Below are 21,704 nucleotides of genomic sequence, written 5' to 3'. Positions count from 1 at the left end.
CCAAACTGCTTTGTGTGAGATGATATTTCAGAATTGTTTTAATTTTCATTTCCCTAAACAAAAGTGATTTAAGATCACTTCTCCATATGCTTATAGATGTCTTTGATTTCTTCATCTGAAACCTGCCTCTTCATGTCCTTTGATCATTATCAATTGGGGAATGGCCTGTATCTCACAAATTTGATTCGGTTCTCTACATATTTAAGAAATGAAGCCATTATCAGAGACACTTGCTATAAAGATTGTTTCCCAGCTTTCTACTTTCTTTCTAATCTTGGTTGCATTCGTTTTGTTTGTAACAAAAACTTTTCAAGGTAGTACAATCAAAATTATTTGTTCTACATATCATAATTTTCTCTATCTCTTGTTTGGTCGTGAGTTCTTTCTCTCCCCCTACATATGACAAGGAGATCATTCCTTGCTCTTCTAATTTATTTTTTCCCATTTTTATTAAACTAATTTATTTGTTTTCAGTTTTCTATAATCACTTCCATAAATCTCAGATTTTCTACCCCTCCCTCTATCCTCCCTCCCTGAGATGGCATGCAAATGTATATGGGTTCTACACAAATGTTCTTATTAACCACATTTTCACATTAGTCATGTTGCATAGAAGAATCAGAACTAATGGGAAAAACTGCAGAAAAATCAAACCAAAGCAAAGCATAACACAAGAGAAAATATTCTACTTCATTCTGTGTTCTGATTGCATAGTTCTTTCTCTGGATGTGAATGTCATTTTGCCTCAAGAGTCCTTTGGGAATGTTTTAGGTCATTGCATTGCTGTGAAGTGCTACATCTGCCAGAAATAGTCCTCTCATACTGTGGCTGATACTGTGTACAATGTTCTCCTGGTTCTGCTCATTTCACTAAGCACCACTTTATACAAGTCTTTCCAGGTCTCTCTGAAGTCTTCCTATTCATCGTTTCTCACAGTACCGTAGTATACCATTATATTCATGTACCACAACTTGTTCAGCCAATCCCCAATTGAAAGGCATCTCCTCAATTTCCAGTTCTTTGCCACTACAAGATAGCTGCTATACATATTTTTCTACATGTGGGACATTTTCCCATTTTTATGATTTCTTTGGAATATAGTCCTAGAAGAGATATTGCTGGGTCAAAGGGCATGCATATTTTTGTAGCCCTTTGGGCATAGTTCCAAATTGCTCTCCAGAATGGTTGGATCAGCTCACAGGTCCACTAACAATGAATTAATGTTCCATCTCCCCCACATCTTCTCCAACATTATCATCCTTCTGTTTTGTCATGTTTGTCAATCTGATAGGTATGATGTGCTACCTCAGAGTTGTTTAGATTTGCATCTCTCTAATCAATAGTGACTTAGAACATTTTTTGCTATGACTATAGATAGCTTTAATTTCTTTTTAAATTCTACTAATTCCTTCCTCTGAAAACTCATATCCTTTGATTTATCAAAGGATATTTATCAATTGGGAAATAAATTGTATCTTAGTACATTTGACTCAGTTCTCTTTATATTTTAGAAATGAGGCCTTTCACACAGACACTAGCTGCAAAAATTCATTCCCAGTTTTCTGCTTCCTTCCTAATCTTGGTTGTATTGAGTTTGTTTGTGCAAAAACTTTTCAATTTAATGTAATCAAAATTATCTATTTCACACTTCATAATGTCCTCCATCTCTTGTTTGGTCACAAATTTCTCCATTCTCCATAAATCTGATAAATATACTATTCCTTGCTCCCCTAATTTGTTTATAGTATCAGCCTTTATACCTAGATCATGCATGCTTTGAACTTTATTCTTGCATACAGTGTCAGACACTGATCGATGCCCAATTTTCACGACACTATTATCAAGTTTTCCCCTACAGTTTTTGTCAAATAGTGAGTTTTTATCCCAGAAACTGGGGTCCTTGGGATTATCAAACAGTAGACTGCTATATTCATTGACTATGGTGTCTTGAGTACCTAACCTATTTCACTGGTCTAATCCTCTATTTCTTAGCCAGTACCAAGTGGTTTTGACGATTGCTGCTTTATAATACAATTTGAGATCTGGTGAGGGTAGGTCACCTTCCCTGACATTCATTTTAATTAGTTCCCTTGATATACTGGACATTTTGTTCTTCCAGATGAATTTTGACATTAGTTTTTCTAGCCCAAAATATAATTTTCTGGCAGTGTGATTGGAATGGCTCTGAATAAGTAAATTAATTTGGGTAGAATTGTCATTTTTATTATATAAGCTTGGCCTACCCATAAGAAATTGATGTTTTTCCACTTACTTAGATCTGACTTTATTTGTGTGAAAAGTGTTTTGTTGTCATGTTCATATAGTCCCTGGGTTTATTTTGGCAGATAGACTCCCAGATATTTTATAGTGTCTACCATAGATTTAAATGGGATTTCTATTTCTTCCTGTTGGGCCTTGTTAGTAATATGTAGAAATATATATGATTCATGTGGGTTGATTTTGTAACCTTCAACTTTGCCAAAGTTGTTTATTATTTTAAGTAGTTTTTTACTTGATTCTCTGTGATTCTCTAAGTATATCACCATATCATTTGCAAAGAGTGATAACTTAGTTTCTTCTTTGACTATTCTAATTCCTTCAATTTCTTTTTTTTTCTCTTATTGCTAAAGCTAACATTTCTAGAATCATATTGAATAACAGTGATGATAATAGACATCCTTGTTTCACACCTGATCTTATTGTAAATGCATCTAGCTTGTCCTCATTGCATATAATGCTTGCTTATGGTTTTAGGTAGATACTGCTTATTATTTTAAGGAAGGCTCCATGTATTCCTGTGCTCTCCAGTGTTTTCAATAGGAATGGGTGTTGTATTTTGTCAAAAGTTTTTTTCTGCATCTATTGAGATAGTCATATGGTTTCTCTTGGTTTTATTGTTGATATGATCAATAATGTGAATAGTTTTCCTAATATTGAACCAGTCCTACATTCATGGCATAAAGCCTACCTGATTATAATGTATTATTCTCATCATAAGTTGCTGTAATCTATTTGCTAATACCTTATCTAAAATTTTTACATCTATATTGATTAGAGAAATTGATCTATAATTTTCTTTTTCTGTTTTGGCTCTTCCTGATTTAAGTATCAGAACTGTATTTGTATCATAAAAATAATTTGGTAGGACTTCATCTATTTTCCCAAAGAGTCTATGAAGTATTAGAATAAACTGTTCTTTAAATGTTGGTAGAATTCACTTGTAAATCCATCTGACCCTGGAAATTTTTTCCTAGGGAGTTCATTGATGGCTTGTTCAATTTCTTTTTCTGAGATGGGGTTATTTAAGTATTCAGCTTCCTCTTTGTTAATCTGGACAATTTATATTTTTTAAAATATTCAATTATGGAAGTCATTTGCAAAACTACACACATATGCCTATATTGAATTGCTTGCCTTCCAAATGGGTGGGGAGGGAGGGATGAAGAGAAGTTGGAACTCAAAGTTTTAGGAACAACTGTCGAGTACTGTTCTCGCTACTAGGAAATAAGAAACACAGATAAAGGGGTATAGAAAGTTATCTGGCCCTATAGGACAAAAGAGAAGATGGGGACAAGGGAAGGGAGGGATGATAGAAGAGAGGGCAGATTGGTGATAGGGGCAATTAGAATGCTCGGTGTTTTGGTATAGGGGGAGGAGACAGATGGGGAGAAAATTTGGAACCCAAAATTTTGTGAAAATGAATGTTAAAAGTTAAATAAATTAATTAAAAAAATAAAAATAAATAAATAAAGATAAATTAAAAAATATTCATCTATCTGACTTAGATTATCAAATATATGGGCATACAGTTGGGCAAAGTAATTTCTAATTATTGTTTTAATTTCCTCCTTATTATAGGTTAGTACACCCTTTTCATTTTTTATGTTGGTAATTTGGTTTTCTTCTTTCTTATTTTTAATCAAATTGACCGAAAGTTTGTCAATTTTATTGTTTTTTTTTCATAAAACTAACTCAGTTTTATTTATTAGTTCAATAATTTTCTTAATTTCAATTTTGTTATTTTTTCTTTGGTTTTCAATATTTCTGTTTATATTTACTTGGAAATTTTGTTCTTTTTCTATCTTTTTCACCTGCATGCCCAGTTCATTGATCTCCTCTTTCTCCATTTTATTCATGTAGGCATTCAATGATATAATACTTCAACTAAGAACTGCTTTTGCAGCATCCCATAAGTTTTGGTAGGTTGTCTCATTATTGTCATTCTCTTGAATGAAGTTATTGATTATTTCTTTGATTTCTAAAATTCTAATTTATTTATTTATTTAGAGTTTTTACACCTTCCACCAATCTGCCTTCCCTTCTTTCACACCCCTCCCTTCTCTTATCTCCATCCCCTCTATTTTCTTGGAGGACAGAATAGATTTCTATAACCCACTGCCTGTATATCTTATTTGTCAATTGCAAGTAAAAACAATTTTTGACATTTTTAAAACTTTTGAGTTCCAACTTCTCTCCCTTCCTCCCTCTCCACCCATTCCCACTGAGAAGGCAACTAAGTCATGTAAAGTATACATGTGTAGTTATGCAAAAGACTTCCATATAAGTCATGTTGTGAAAGACTATATTTCCCTCCATCCTATCCTGCCCCCCATTTATTCTATTTTCTCTTTTGATCCTTTCCCTCCTCAAAAGTATTTACTTCTAATTACTCACTACTTTCATTGGCCCTCCCTTCTTTCAACTCCTGCCCCACTTATTACCTTCTCTTCTACTTTCCTGTAGTGTAAGATTGATTTTCATAGCAAGTTGTGTATGCATGTCATTCCCTCCTTAAGCCCTCTCACCTCCCTTCTCTTTCCTTCCATTGGAAAAGCTTTTTCTTGCCTCTATTATGTGAGAGATAATTTGCCCCATTCTATTTTTCCCTTTCTCCTCCCAATATATCTCTTTCTCATCCCTTAATTTTATTTTTTTTAGATATCATCCCTTCCTATTCAACTCACTTTGTGCCCTCTATCTATATCTATGTAATCCCTCCAACTACCCTAGTACTGAGAAAAGTCTCAGGAGTTATAAATATGTATTCCAACGTAAGAATGTAAATAGTTCCACTTCAGTAAGACCCTTATGATTTCTCTTTCCTGTTTACCTTTTCATGCTTCTCTTGATTCTTGATTGAAACTCCTTTGTTTGAAAGTCAAATTTTCTGTTCAGCTCTGATCTTTTCATCAAGAATGCTTGGAAGTCCTCTATTTCACTGAATAACCACTTTTTCCCCTGGAGTATTATATTCAGTTTTGCGGGGTATGTGATTCTTGGTTTTTAATCCTAGTTCTTTTGACCTTTGGAATATCACATTTAAAGCCCTACATTAATGTAGAAGCTGCTAGATCTTGTGTTATTTTAAGTGTATTTCCACAATACACAATTTGTTTCTTTCTGGATGCTCACAATATTTTCCCCTTGAACCAGGAGCTCTGGAATTTGGCTATAATATTCCTAGGAGCTTTCCTTTTGAGATCTCTTTCAGAAGGTGATCAGTGTATTCTTTCATTATGTATTTTATCCTCTTTATTATTTTATCCTCTTTGTTATTTATTTGTTGTTTTTATTTACTTATTTATTTATTATTTATTATTATTTATATTATTATTTTATTCTCTTTATTATTCTAGAATATCAGGGCAGTTTTCCTTCATAATTTCTTGAAAGATGATGCCTAGGCTCTTTTTTTATCATGGTTTTCAGGTATCCCCATAATTTTTAAATTGTCTCTCCTGGGTCAGTTGTTTTCCAATGAGATATTTCACACTGTCTGCTATTTTTACAAAGCTTTGGTTTTGTTTTATAATTTCTTGATTTTTCATAAAGTCATTACTTTCCATCTGCTCCATTCTAATCTTTAAGGAATTATTTTCTTTAGTGAACTTTTGGACCTCCTTTTCTATCTGGTCAATTCTGTTTTTTAGGGCATTCTTCTTTTCATTGACTTTTTGGATCTCTTTTGTCATTTGTGTTATTCTACTTTGTATAGTGTTACTTCCTTCAGCTTTCTTTTTGGTCTCCTACAGCAAGCAAATGACTCATTTTTCATGATTTTCTTGCATCATTCTCATTTCTTTTGCCAATTTTTGTTCTGTTTCTCTTACTTGATTTTCAAAATTCTTTTTGAGCTCTTCCATGGCCTGACACCAATTCATATTTTTGTTGGGGGCTTTAGATGGAGAACCTTTGACTTTGTTGTCTTCTATTTGCATGTTTTGGTATTCCCTGTCATCAAAGTAAAATTCTGTTGTTTGATTCTTTTTAATATTTTACTCATTTTCTGAGTCATTTACTTGACTTTTGAGCTCTTTGTTAGGGTAGATCTTTGCTCCCAGTAGGGGTGAGTGGTGTAATGTCAGTTGCTTGATTCTCCCACAATCTGTGGGCCTAGAGCTCCAGAAGCAGTTACTGTCTCTGCCCCTGCTTCTGCTGTGGCTGGCTCTTTGTTAGGGTAGATCTTTGCTCCCAGTAGGGGTGAGTGGTGTAATGTCAGTTGCTTGATTCTCCCACAATCTGTGGGCCTAGAGCTCCAGAAGCAGTTACTGTCTCTGCCCCTGCTTCTGCTGTGGCTGCTGCAGCTTCCTCCTTTCCCTTCACCCTCTGTAGCCCTGGGGCTGGGGCCAGACCATTCCACTCTCCCACACTGATCCCACAGGCTTTTTCTACTGACCTTCCAATTTCTTCTCAGCATTTTGGGGTCCTGAAGTCTGGAAACTGCCACAGGTGCAAGAGATTCAGTCTCCCCAAGGCCTGCTCAGGTCCTGTTTGTGCCAGTGTGGCCCATGCTGGACTGTGCCCAATCCCCAATGTGGCATGATAGACACTTCCTGATGACTTTCCAGGCTGTCTTGGCCTGGGGATTTGCTTCACTCTGTTATTCTGTGGGTTCTGCAGTTCCAGAATTTATTTTAGAGTTATTTTTTACAGGTATTTGACTGGGCTTGGTGGGATCACTCTAGAAATTATACGCTGTTACTTCACCATCTTGGCTCTGTCCCTTCCCCTTTTCCTGATTTCTTGTTTAACACATTAATTCTTTAGGATTAGATTATTTGGTTTCCAATTAATTTTTGGTCTTTCCATGGCTTTTTGTTACATAAATTTTTTTTTGCATTATGATCTGAGAAAGATGCATTAAGTATCTCTGCCTTTCTGCACTGGATTGTGAGGTTTTCATGTCCTAGTATGTGGTCAATTTTTGTATATGTGCCATGTACTGCTGAGAAAAAAAGTATATTCCTTTCTATCTCCATTCAATTTTCTCCAGAGATCTATCATATCTACTTATCCAGAGTTTTATTCCTCTCCTTAACTTCTTTCTTGCTTATTTTGAGGTTAGATTTATCAAGTTCAGAGAGGGGGAGATTGAGGTCCCCCACTAGTATAGTTTTGCTGTCTATTTCTTCTTGTACCTCCCTTAACTTCTTCTCTAAGAATTTGGATGTTTTACCACTTGGTGCATATATGTTTAGCAATGATGTTGCTACATTGTCTATGGTGGTTTTAAGGAGGATATAATTTCCTTCCTTATCTGATCTTCCTAGATCTTTTTCAGCTTTTGCTTTGTCTGAGATTAGGATTGGTAGCCTTGCTTTTTTTTTTTACATCAGCTGAAGCACAATATTGTCTCCTCCAACCTTTTGTCTTTACCCTGTGTGTATCTCCCTGTTTCAAATATGTTTCTTGTAAACAACATATTGTTGGATTATGGTTTTTCATCCATTCTGCTATCCACTTCCATTTCATGGGAGAGTTCATCCCATTCACATTCACAGTTATGATTACTATCTGTATTTTTCTTTCCATCCTATTTTCCTTCATTTATGCTTTTAGTTCTCCCTTCCCCCTTCCCTTCCACAACAGAGTTTTAATTTTTGACCACTACCTCGTTCAGTATTCCCTTCTCTCTCTCAGCCCCACTTCCTTTTATTCTCCTATTCCCTTACTACTTTTTCCTTCTCTTTTAACTTCGCCTCCCTTTTCTTTCCATTTTCCCCTCCTAGTGTTTATAGGACAAGTTAGATTTCTGTACTTAACTGAATTTGTTGTTCCCTCCTTGAGCCAAATCAGATTAGAGTAAATCTCAAACAGTAGTCATTTCCCTCCCCTCTTTCCCTCTATTATGATATGTTTTTGTGCCTCTTCCTGTGATGGAATTTACCTTTTTCTGTCTCCTCCTTTTCACATCTCCCATTACCATCCCTCCACACCCTTAAATCACATTTTTTATCATTATATATGTTAATTTATACTCACTCCCTCTATCTATGTATATCCTTTTAAAATATCATAATAAACATACAATTCTAAAGATTAACAAGTATTATCTTCCCTTATGTGGATGTGAATAGTTTTCCCATATTGAATAACAAGTTGTTTTTTTTTTCCCTCCTGTTTACCTTTTTCTGCCTCTCTGAAGACTTGTATTTGAAAATCAAATTTTCTGTTGAGCTCTGGCCTTTTCATCAGGAAGTTCTGGAAATCCCTTATGTCTTTGAATATCTATCTCCTTGCCTGAAATATGATGCTTAATTTTGCTGGATCATTGATCTTTGGTTGCAGTCCAAACTTCTTTGCCTTATGGAAGATCATATTCCAATACCGCTGGTCTTTTAATGTAGAAGCTGCAAGGGCCTGTGTGATCCTGACTATAGTCCCTCAATATTTGAATTGTTTCTTTCTGGCTGCTTGAAGTATTTTCTCCTTCACTTGATAATTCTGAAATTTGGCAACAATATTCCTTGGTGTTTGCAGTTTGGGAGCTCTTTCAGGAGGTTATCAGTGCATTCTTTTGATGACTATTTTGCCTTCTGGAACTAGGACCTCAGGGCAGTTTTCCTGGATGATTTCTTGGATGATATTGTGCAGGCTCTTTTTTCATCATGGCTTTCCAGTAGACCAATAATTCTTAGATTTTCTCTTCTGGATCTATTTTCCACATCAGTTGTTTTTGCAATGAAATATTTTACATTTTTTTCTATTTTTTCATTGTTTAGATTCTCTTCGACTGATTCTTGATGTCTCATAAAATCATTAGCTTCTATTTGCCTAATTCTAATTGTTAATAGATTGTTTTCTTCAGTTTCTTCATTTTAAGGAACTATTTTCTTCAATGAATTTTTTTTTCATATTTTTAAAATCATTGGTCAATTTTTCTTCTACCTCTCTATTTTGATTTTTAAAATCTTTCTAGAGCTCTTCTGAGAAAGCTCTTTGGGCTGGAGACCAGTTCATAGTCCCTTCTAAGGTTTCTGATAGGAGTACAGTCTCAGCACTGACCTCTTCTGCATTTGTGTTTTGGACTTTGCCCTCATAGTAAGATTCTATGGTCTTCGCTTTTCTGATTTGTTTTCTGCTCATGATGATTGACTTTTTCCTGACGTTTCAAGTGGATCTCTGCTTCTGGGACACGGTGTTCTTTTTCACAGTTCTTGTGCTGAGAAATTGAACCTTTGTGTATTGTGGCCTCTGGTTCTTTCAGCTAGAAGCTAGAATGCTGCAGCTTACCTGCTGCTGAACTGGTTGGTGTGCTAAGGCAGAGGCCAGGTGAAGTCTTTCTGAGTAGCCCTGGGAGTTATCCTGGAGCTTGTTGTGTGAGGTGTGGGACAGGGGTGGTCTGGTCATAAGAGGTCTCCTCTCCTGAGCTAGAGCACAGGCAAGCTCAGAGGTTGGTGAACACCCATCTGCACTAGTGTCTTCCCGATTCCCCCAGCTGTGCTAAGGCATGCCTTGGGTACAAGTATTGGTGCTTACAGGCTCCATCCCCCTGGGACTCATGATCTCCTAGTTTGCTGAAGTGGGGCTATCTGGGACAGCTCCTGTCCTGCACTGATGCCCTTTAGCCCTGGCAAGACAGTCTCTCCTTAATGATTTTCCTAGCCTCTTGAGCTAAGAGACTGTTTACCCATTTGACTGATACTACTATATCAGGATTGTTCCTGGGGAAATATTCTCTGGATTTTTCAAGGTCAGGAAGGGGAGAGTATGAGCAGTTACAGATAACTCCACCACTTTGGCTCTCAGAAGTTCAAGTAGGTGATTTACAAATATTTAATCTGGGGGCTGAGAGTCTCAGGAGGGTTTCTGCTGTTACTTGGGGTCCTGTGCTTCTCTCTCATTCTCTTCCTCTGGACTCCCATCCTGGGCTGATATGTTTGAGAATCTGCACTGCTGTTTCTGACTGAGTCTTCCCCAGCACTCCGCTGTGGTATGGTCTGTGCTGGTGCAGCCTGTGCACTCTGTGCTTCCTCAGCCTCATGTAACAGATCCTTCCCATTGACCTTCTGGGCTGTCCTGGCCTGAAAATCTGCCATACTCTGTCTCCTAGTGGATTTTGCCACTCTAGATTTTGTTCAGATTCTCTTTCTGGATGTATTTGAAGGAATTTGTGGTAAGCTTAGGTGAGTATGTGCTCTCACTCCACCATCTGGGCTCCACCCCTCTTCCCCAATCTGCTCTTCTAATTTGATTACATATAGTTTCCTTATCTCTTTTAATTAGGTTTGTTTTTGCTTTTACTTCATCTAAGACCAAAAAAGCTTTTTTCCTTTACTTCATCTGAAATAGTTTATGCTCCAGCCCTTTACCTTTTCTCTGTGTGTGTCCGCCTACTTCAAGTATGTTTCTTGTAAACAGCATATTGTAAGATTCTGGGTTTTGATCCACTTTTCTATCTGATCCCTTTTTATGGGTGAATTCATCCTATTCACATTCATAGTTATGATTACTGTGTATTTCCCTCCATCCTATTCATCCTCCTGTTTGCTCTCACTCTCCTCTCACTCTTTTCCACCTCACCAGTATTTTGCTTCTGTCTACTATCTTCCCTGATCTGCTCTCCACTTGGTCAGTCCCCACTCCCACACCCTTACTTAATCTCTTCCCCTTATACCTCCCTGTAGGGTAATATAGATTTCTATATTCAAATCCTCTTTCTCATCCCTAAAATTTTTTATGTCATTCCCTCAAATTCCCGTTATACCTGCACCCTCTATGTATATTCCTTCTAAATGTACTATCACTGATAAAATTTTTAAGAGTTACAAGTGTCATTTTCCTGTGGAAGAATTTAAACAATTTAGCTCTATTGAATTCCTTATGTTTTCCTTTTCCTATTTATGCTTCTCTTGGGTCTTGATATTAGAGGTCAAATTTTTGGTTTAGTTCTGGTCTTCTCCTTTACGAAGGCTTGAAATCCTTCTGTTTCACTGAATGACCATTTTAGTGATTCTTGGTTGTAGTTCTGGCTTCTTTGCCTTCCAGAATATCATGTTCCATGACCTCTGCTCCTTTAATGTTGCAGCTGCCAAGAACTGTGTGATCCTAATTGTGACTTCCCAATATTTAAATTGCTCCTTTCTGGTCACTTGTAATACTTTTTCCTTGATGTGATAGTTCTGAAATTTGGCTAAGATGTTCCTTTTTATTTTGGGATCTCTTTCTTGATGTAATTGGTGGAGTCTTTCTGTGTTTATTTTGCCCTCTAGTTCCAGGACACCAAGGAAGTTTTTCCTTGATAATTTCTTGAAAGATGCTTTGCAGGTACTCCTTTTGATTATGACTTTCAGGTAGTCCAGTGATCCTAATACTGTCTCACCTGGATCTATTTTCCAGGTCAATTGTTTTTCCCATGAGATATTTTATATTTTCTTCCATTTTTTTCATTCTTTTGAATTTGTTTGATTGATTCATGATGTCTCATAGAGTTATTAGCTTCCACTTGCTCAATTCTAATAATGGTGTTGTTTTCCTCATTTACTTTTTGTGTTTTCTTTTCCATTTGGGCAATTGTACTCTTTAAGGAGATGTTTTCTTCAGTTGATTTTTGGATCACCTTTCCCATTTGGCCAATTCTACTTTTTAAGTGGTTTCCAAAGCTGCTGAGTCTTGTTTCATAATTTTCTTCAATTACTTTCATTTCATTTTTCAATTTTTCTTCTATCTCTTCTATATTATGATTTGTAAGCTTCTTTTTGACCTTCAATAAGTTCTTTTTGGACTTGAGGTCACTTCCCATTTTCCTTTGGAGTTTTGCTCATAGATGTTTTCACATTGTTGTCCTCTTCTGAGTTTGTATCCCTGTCACCAGAGTAACTTTCTGTGGTCAGATTCTTTTTCTGTTTTTTTTTTGCTCATCCTTTTTTTGAACTTTTTCTTTTAAATTTTATTTCTGCTCCCAGGGTGGAAGGGGCTCTGTCTCAGGCTACTTTTGACTATGATATAGGCCCTGGCTCTTTGCCTGGTGCTATGTTGATGCTGCCATGAGACCTATGGGGAACTCTTATGCCTGGTGCTATGTTCAGGGTGTGGGGTATGTGTGACTGACACTGCTGGAAATTGTAGATTCTAGCAGCTTATCTAGTACTGAGCTGGCATCCTTGTGGTGGTGTTGGACATTTACTGAGGCCCATAAGGACGTTTCTGTATTTCCCCATGGCTACACTGAAGCACATAGTGGTTCTCAGAGCTCGAGTCTACCAGTTTCCCTGGCTATGCTAAGGCATGTTGGTGGTCCTCATGTTGGTGTTTGCCTGCTCCACCACAGTGGACCTCAGGATCCCCTGCTGGTTTGCTGCGGTGGGATTTGCTGCTTGCTTGCTGGGACACTTTCTGTCCTGGAATGCACTCTCCCTTTACCCAATTGAGATGGAACTTTCTTGCCAATCATCCAAGTCTCCCATGATAAAACAAAAATACTCCATCTTTCTGTTGGCTCCACTGTTCCAGGATTTGTTCTAGGGTGCCATTTTATGGTTGTTTGGAAGTAAATATGGGAGAGCTACAGTGATTTACTGCTTACTCCACCATCTTGGCTCCTGGAAGTACAGTTCAAGTCTTGACTTTTAAGTTCAGTTCTTAAGGACGTTGCTCAAGACCCTGGAATATTATAATATTAACTCTCTACTCTCTCTGCTTAGGGATCTGCATACTTTGGAGAGTGATATGGAAAATGATCTTTTTGATTACAATGGCATGTATCACTGGTGTAAATCAGTCCCTCTGGAAAATGTAATTCTGGTAGGTACCTGTGCAACAAAATTCTAATTGCATTCCCTAATCCCCTAACACTCCTATCCCCACCTGCTTTTTGGAGACTTAAGTGTCTTTAGCTTGCCTATACTGAGAGTATATCAGCCAATCATGGGCTCATTCACAGTACTAATTAGCATGGAAGCTTTAATCAACTTCATTGCAGACCTGGGGCAGTTTGCTAATCTTTAGATGACATTCTCCTTAATCTTGTAGCCTCACCATATTGATGCTAGACATAATGAGAGAACCCAATTGGTTTTAGCCCTAGTATAGCTCAGAAATCTTAAGCTCAAGCTATCTACTAGCTTCAGCCTACCCCAATAGCAGAGATTATAGGCATGTGCCCTATGACCCTGTTCCCCTCCTTTCTTCTAATATGTACACTCAGATTCTGAGGAAGAAAAAAATACACATATATAAAATCAGATGATCCCCCAATCTACCAGTTATATGACATACTCAGATTATGATGATGGCATAATGTGCTTTTCTTGTAATTAATTATGTGTCTGACACTATATTCATGGAATTCTGCTCAAGGAGAAAAAAAATTAAGCTAAATTAATATCAATTGATCTGGTTTACAAGTAGATTTCTACCGGAAAATTTACTTAAAAGTTTGTAAAGTAAATCAATTCTAATGTACCAAGGGAACTAGCTCTTTAAAATAATACTGCAATCTGTCCTTCTGTAAAATGAAGTAGTGTTATTATTGTTATTTTCATAAAGGCATATACACATATACACATTCTAATTCTGTTCTCTCAGTATGGATTTTCATTTATTGAGTTTCTTAAAGTGGGGCATGTCTGACAATCAAATATTCATTTCCCATCTACCTCAAAATCAGAGATCTTAGAAGACATCTATGTATGAACCTCTCTTTGCCCTTGATCAATTTACCACTCCTCTCTATGTCTGTTTCCTCATACACAAAAAGAGAAAATCAGAATAAATGACCTTTAAGATCACTTTCAACTAAGACTTACCAATATTTTGGTGTCATCCTAACTGTGATGTTTATTTTGTGAGTTACCTTCACAATTTATTTCCCAGCAGTGGAAACTAAGGTATGATATGATTAGTACAGATGACTTCTTGAATTATTCTCTGCATGGCTATTTCATCTATGGTTAATTGGGAATCAAAGCTTTTATTCCTCCCTACTCTGCTTTTCATATATGGTTCAGTTCACACTATTAAAAAAATACACAGGCATATGTGTGTATATATACTTCAACACACACACACACACACACACACACACACACACACACACACACACACACACGTGGAGCACCCCTGTGGTTTGGTGCCAGTGTCCTGTCAAGGAGGTGATCCAGTTTTACAACAGTGTAATAAATCAATCATTGGATCAAAAACAGGGAATCACCTGAGCTGTCATATCAATTGGAAGACAATTAGGGGAACTAAAACTCACCATTCTAGCAATTAAAGTGTCTCACTCTAAAGTAAGCAGAAGAAACTTCCTTTGAACAGGAAACCAAACATGTTTCCAGTGGGAAGCAAATTTTTGGAAAGTTTAGGGAGTTCATTATAGAACAGAAGAATCTAAGAGGCTTATAAATGGATACTAAATGATAGGAATTATACAGCAGGAAGAGTAGTTGAATCTGAAATAGTAATTACCTTGTTTAGACATTTCTGAACTGTATGAAAACTGAGCAAGCCCCTGAACCCTCTCTGAACATTTACTTACTAATCTGTATGGTGGGAATTATAGATCATAAAATTTCAGAGTTTGAAGAAATCTTGTCCAACCCATACCTCACAAAAGTATACCCACTATGAGATTCCCTGCAAGTGGACCAGCCTCTGCTTAGAGTCCTCTAATGAATCAGTCTTGGTATAAAAATATCTATTTCAGATGATTGTTGTGAGGAGAATAAGAAATCGAAACTACCTGAATGATAATAATAATGTGAGTTATTATTTATTGAATCTGTGGTGTGAAGACTATACTGTGAGATGTCAGAGAGAGATTCTGAAATCTCTTCTGGAGATTTTTGATGTGCAATTGCATCCAGAAGCCATAATTCTACTTTTTTCTAAGTAGAAGGACATGAAGGCATGGATTGTTTGACTTTGATAGACTGTTTGAAAAATCTATGGTTTTGTCATTCTGGAGAACTTACTGTATGGGAACTCCCTTGACTAACGTCAATTGAAACCAACAACCTTAGAACATAAATCCTAGGCTATTGCTTCAGGCACAGAGACAGTGGCTTTCTGGATACGTACCACACAGTTGGTACGTATGTGTCAAAGGTAGGACTTCAATCAGTCTTCCAGACTCCAAACCCAGAATACTATCCCCTTAATAAAAGGATTTGTTCTGTGAAGTTTGGATTCAGTCAGAGGACTGCACTTGAGGACCACATGTACATAAGGATCTGCACAGAGGGCCATATATGGCCTTGAAGTCACAGGTTCCCCCCCTCCCTGTTCTAGTTCAACCCCTATCATTTTTTATGAGGCAACTAAGACCCAGAGAGGTGGTTAGCCCTAGTCACATGGATAGTTAACTGCTAAGCCAGATCTTAAACTTAACTCCTCTGATTCCAAATCCAGTGCTCTTCATGCTAAGAAGCAGCTTGGTTCCACAGCTTCTCCTAAAAGGCATTTCTAGCTGTGCCTATTAACACCCTGTGCCATGTATCTTGTTTCTAATTGTTTAGTTCTGTTCAGAAGAGTAATTGTTGGACTTCAGGCATGTTCCATTAAATAGCATTAGAGGCTTCATTATTCAACTTAAAACTAATCTGGTTAGTGAGAGACAATTCGTAAATAGATCTGTTTAAAATTCGGCTCATATCGTGGTGGGCTCCCCTGACAACACACTTGCGTTTCCTTTTGCAGGGTGTAGGGGGAGCTTTATAAGAGGCAGTTTGACTTAGTACATATGTTAATGTGACACCTTTCATTTGGTTGAAATATCTGCTTCCAGGTACCCATTTCATGATTTTTCTTAAATCTCCCTTACTTGGTAGCCTAACATGTAAAATGGGGAGATTCCTAAGAATACCAGGATCTAGGACAGAAGGGCCCTACTCAATTGGAAGTAAATCATTTTATATATGGGAAAACTGAGGACCAGAGATCCTTAATATTAATCCTAGGAGGTCACAATTTTGTACCTTCATAGAAATCCCCTTTTGTCTTATACCACTTTGTCTCTTATAGCTTCCAAGTAACTAACATCAGCTCTGAAACTCCAGGCACTTTTGTGAGACATGATAAACACTAGTATAAATGTGTAAAAGAATTCAGGTATTACACTCAAAAGAAATTTAACTTTCAAGGAAATCTATGTTACCTTGGGAATGATTATTTATTGCAAATAGGTATTTATGTCTTCTTATAGATGGTTGGTAAGAAAAGGAAAAGGCAATGTGATACAATAGAATGAACACTGGCTGTTGGGTCTGAACACCTTGGTTTGATTCAGACTCTGCTATGTAGAGAAACACATCTATAGATATAGATGTGATATATCTATAGATGGATAGATAGAAGTAGATGTAGATGTAGATGAAGTTGTAAGGGTAGGTGGAGATATATCTGGGGGAAAATACTTTAGCTTTTATGAACAACAACATAGGCACAGAGTTCATTTAGCATAATGCTGTAATTTTGTAGATGAGGAAACTGAATCTCAGAGACTTGCCCAAGGTCACTTCAAGAGTCATTATAGCAGATCTAAGATTTAAATTCATGGATTCTTACTCCAAATCCAGAGTTCTTTCTACTAAATCATACTTTATTTGTAAAATTAAGGAGTTGGACTAGATCAGCAGTGTCACACGTAAGTTCTTCTGAGTGCAATTCAGGTTAAAGCAAATTAAAATATAATTGGAAAATATTTAATAAAACATAGACAATATTGCATTTTTAATTAAGTCAATATGTGGGCTCCAAGTAGCCTTATGTTCAGGTTAGTAGCCCCCATTTCTATCACAGTTTGACTCAGCAGCTGTTTGAATTCAGGTCTTCCTGACTCCAGTTCAGTGCTGTATTCACTTTTATCACCTAGCTACCTCTCAATGAATATATGAATATACATGGTCAAGTAGACCAGATGTATCAAATACACCATTACAACATTTCTGAGTGTTACTGAACCAGACTAAAAAATAATTTTAAAATATGCAACAAAATAAATAAAAATACAATTAAACATAGAAAATATGTGTGTTTGTCAATTTGTGACCCACAGGGATCCTTATGTAGGGTTTAGTGGCTTTGTTTCTAAGTGAGTTTGACACCAGTAAAGTAAATCATTCACCTTATCCAGATATTAGAACTTGACAGTATTTGTCATACCAGAGCTCACTCCTGCCTTGATGTCAGTGTCAAGACAGGCAGAGAGCTAAGCCTAGAAAAACTTAATTGTGGAGGAAGAACAGAAAAAAAAAAGGTACACATGTAAGAAATTCATTTTCTAATTTCTAGAAATGATGCCTTTGATTGGGGATTAAAAAACCTCTTTTTTTCCTCTGGGTTGTTTCTCTTTAGAAACACATTGAGCATGACATGACAAAATTCCGGAACCATATTGTCGTCTGTGTGTTTGGAAATTCTCAGTCGCCACTGGTGGGGCTTCGAAACTTTGTGATGCCCCTAAGAACCAGTAACTATACCTTCAAAGAACTAAAGGACATCGTATTTGTTGGGTCTTTGGATTATCTGCAAAAAGAATGGAGGTTCCTGAGAAACTTTCCCAAGCTGTATATACTCCCAGTAAGTGTGAGTGTGGAGGGAGAATGTAGAGGTCTTCATTTTATTGTTACAATACTGATTCTAAAATGATGGAAAAATCTGAGTAGGAATTAGCTCCTCTTGATGCCAAGATTTTCTTAGCTGTAAAGATTGTCAAGTTTTGGATGGAATATTTCTAACAATTTGGAGAATTAAATAGTCATTCATGACTGGAGGAAAGTGTAATATACATATATATATGTGTGTGTGTGTTATATATTACATCTAAAACCTTAAAGTGTTATATAAATGTAATTTCATGTTCTTTTTATTTAATTAATATTATTAAAAGCCTTTGAGTTTTTCAGAAATAGATTTTAATGTATCTGTTTTCTTATTAATGTGGGTGCTCCCTTCAGTGGTATATTAAGTTCATAGATCTAGCACCAACATGTAGTATTTATTTTTATACTTGTATTCAAACTTTAGTAAATATAACAAGAACCTCAAGATGTTTTTAAAGTGCCTACTATTTGTGAGGATCTATATTAATCACTGTGAGAGAGGTATGGAGAAATAACATAGACCATGCCTTTAGGGTGATCACAGTCTGATTTTATAAGAAAAATAAAGCAGATACAAAAACACAACACACACAAAATTTTTGTTAAAATCTGCTATTTGCAGAGTTCTTTACAATAGTTTATTTCTAGTATGTCATAATGTCATAAAGGCACTCCTGGGTTCTTTCTTAAAGGCTTCTCAAGATAAATTATTACAGGTTAAACCACCACTCCCTCAAAAAATACACAGTGATTGGGGAGGGAGAGATACAACTGGAGGAGTTAGGAAATGCTCCTTGAATAAGTTGTCATTTGTGAATAGCCTTGTAGAAGCAAGAAAAGGATGGTAAGCCAAAAAGGAAGGGAGAGAAAAATCAGTCCAACAGATATAAAGAGAAGCACGACAGAGTTGTGTTATGAAAATCCAGAAAAATGAGTATCCAGAAGGGAAGATTCTCAATAATATCAAATGCTCTACAGAAGTCAAGAATAAAGTTTAAACAAAGGTCATTAGACTTACCAATAAAGAGATCATTGTTGACTTTGCAGAGACCAGCTGACAGACTGTGTGTTTATCCTTGGAGAATAATAGATTTAGAGCTGGAAAGGATCCTAGTCAGATTTATTTTGTCCCCATGTGCTTTCCTACATCTACCTTCTCCTTGTAGCAGAGTGTGGAAGAGGAAAGAGAAGTCTCCCAAGAACTGTTCATGAAAGATTTCCAATTCTAGTAGGCATTACTGGTACTGGAAAGGACATTGTATACAGAGTCGGAGGACCTGGGTCCAAATCTTAGTTCTGATTATTATTTTAAACCTGTTACTTATTGACTGTGAAAGTTTGAGCATACTGTTTTCACTCTCTTGATCTCTATTTCCTTGTCTGTAAAATAAAAGAATTGTATGAGATCAAATCTAAAGTTCATTCCACCTCTAAACCCAGTGATCTTATACCAATGTAAGCCAAATGGACAAAGATCTAAAATGTGCAAAGCACATCTAGGTAGGTACTGAGGATGAAAAGACAAAGCAAAAGCCAATCCTTTCTGTCAAGGAGCTTACCTTCTTCCTACTGGAGGGTATACAATATACTGTAGAAAAAGATAACTATTGACATGATGATTGGAGAATACAAACTATGACAATTCTTAGGGGATCCTTTAGACTTTCTTTACAAGATGTACCAGGGCTTTCTGTGGGTTCTAAGTATAGTCACTTATTGTAACACTGTGTTCCCTTCTGTCAGTATGAAATGTCCTTTGGATTTAAGCTTTGACACAGATGTTGAATTTTTTGCTGGTCAATACATGTTTCCTGCTCTTTAACTTGCTTTAAATAAATTGTCCTATTTCACCATTACATAGGAATTCTTAGGGCCCTATTTCAATTGCTTCCTTGGTCTACTCTCAAATAGTTAAGAACTGATTGTTAAGTATAATGCCCTCTTCGTCATCTTCCCAGGAATATAAAAAGATTCCTTCCTTGAAGGATTTCTAAAGCAGGAGCATCTGGCATTTAGGAAGTTGATCTGTCATCACGACCCTTTCAGGGTACCTTCTTCCCCATCCCTCCTCACCCTTAACCTTTTCAGCTCCTTTTAATGTGAAGTCTTCACCCATTAAGCTCACTGAGCACAGGGACTGTCTTTCTTTTTGTTTGTATTTATATACCCAACACTTAACAGTACTAAAGATATTATAAGCACCCAAATGCTTGTTGATTGACTGTATTCAGGATCAATCACATTCAGGACTAACCACCAAGAAAATTGTGAATTAGGATAAGGTTGTCTTTATTTCTTTTAGCTTGTCCTTTCATTGTTTTTATTTCAATATGCTTATCCACAAGGTTAGGTAACTGCCTAACTTCTAACTAAGCTTCTTTCTTTCCTCCCTGTTCCCATGTAGGGATCTGCTCTCTTTCTTGGAGACCTAATTGCAGCCAACATTAGAGAATGTTCAATGTGTGCTATCCTGGCCCAACCAACTCAGCTGTCAAGCAACGAAGTTATGGTCGATGCTGAGTCTATCTTAGCTACTCTCAACATTCACTCTCTTCCAGTCTCTAGCAATTTGTCAGAAGGTAAGAACTCTCCTAGAAAGGAAAACAGAAGGGGAAGCAAATCTTTCCACTTTAAAGTAGAAAGTATCCTGAAGGAAGGAAACTGAACTTGAGAACTGCATAGCTCCTTTCCATAGTTAATATTCTATGTTGGGCCTGAACTTGTCCTGTGTAACACTGTCAAGAGAAAAATTGGTATCTGTATTCAATTTAATATTCGATAATATTTTCCCCCTTTGAGACCAAGTCAAAGTAAATTCTTATCTGAGTTATATATGTAACAACTTTCTACACTGCTGTTATGGTGGGGAATTCTTGGAACATAAGAAAGAATACTTTACCAGGAAATATGATCTGAGCTCCAATTCTTCTTCTAACATTGCTACGTTTTTTTCTGAGAAAGTCCGTTCTCCATGAGCCTCCATTTCCTCATCTCTAAAATTAGCATAATAATGTCTTTATTACCTACCTCACAAAATAATGGTGGTTGTTACCCTTCTATATCCAGGGAAAGATAGACAGACAAAAAAAGCTTTAAAAATCTGCAAAACTTATGAACTATGGTTTGGGGAAAACAAAAGAGGCTTTGTAAATCTTTAAGTACAAAATATTATTAACAATCAATAAACACTTATTGAGTATCTATTTTATTTTGAGGATTATAGGAAATACAAAACTATATACTTTATAGTTATATGGTAAATATAACTACATAGTTATATGGTACATTTAACTTTTCAAAATACTTTCAAATCTGTTATCTTTATAAGGGACAACAAAATTCATCATTTTGTTTGGCAATAGTTAATTGTGATTATTTTTACTCTTTAATGTATTATCCTGTTTTCCTTATACTTTTAATTATACTTAAATAAATTATCCTTTTCACCATTATTACTAATATCATGTAATTTATATTGACTACTCTGGATAGGAAGCTGAAAGAAAGAAATGAGTTTGAATAGCTACAAACTCAACCTGAATATAAAATCATGGAGTGATATGAAAGGCTGTTACATGTTATATTATCTGGACCATGGCCCTGTGAGATTATGCTAGTATGAATCATTTACTATATCTATTCTGTTTGAAATGAGGAAATAGATGTAGAGAGGTTAACTCTATAGGAATCTAGTTTATTAGTAGAAGAGTAAGATTTTCTGCTTTGATTAAAATCCAGATCCCCAAATTCTTAGATATTTCTCCCATATTGTACTGACTGAAAGACTAAAGTTTTTTATGAATATTTTATGTATGTCATTAGATATAAAATGCAATGCAAACCTAGCTAAGTGATGGCTATTCCATAGACATATGAATGACT

At 36.3% G+C, this 21,704-nt stretch overlaps 1 protein-coding gene across 3 annotated transcripts in view; it reads left to right on the top strand.

Moving 5' to 3' along the window:
• KCNU1 (potassium calcium-activated channel subfamily U member 1) overlaps positions 1-21,704 on the top strand; it is a 290,355-nt gene that overhangs the window by 211,030 nt on the left and 57,621 nt on the right. For all 3 annotated transcript variants that reach the window (XM_072635213.1, XM_072635212.1, XM_072635214.1), the window contains 3 exons: positions 12,924-13,023; positions 17,575-17,799; positions 20,227-20,401. In XM_072635213.1, coding sequence (XP_072491314.1) covers positions 12,924-13,023; positions 17,575-17,799; positions 20,227-20,401 — 500 coding nt within the window. The remainder of the gene's footprint in view (positions 1-12,923; positions 13,024-17,574; positions 17,800-20,226; positions 20,402-21,704) is intronic.

The sequence above is a fragment of the Notamacropus eugenii genome, chromosome 1, assembly GCF_028372415.1.
Source record: "Notamacropus eugenii isolate mMacEug1 chromosome 1, mMacEug1.pri_v2, whole genome shotgun sequence".
In the NCBI taxonomy this organism is placed as follows: Eukaryota; Metazoa; Chordata; class Mammalia; order Diprotodontia; family Macropodidae; genus Notamacropus; species Notamacropus eugenii.
Note: the sequence above shows the minus strand (reverse complement) of the source record. Positions and strands in the feature narration are given on the sequence as shown.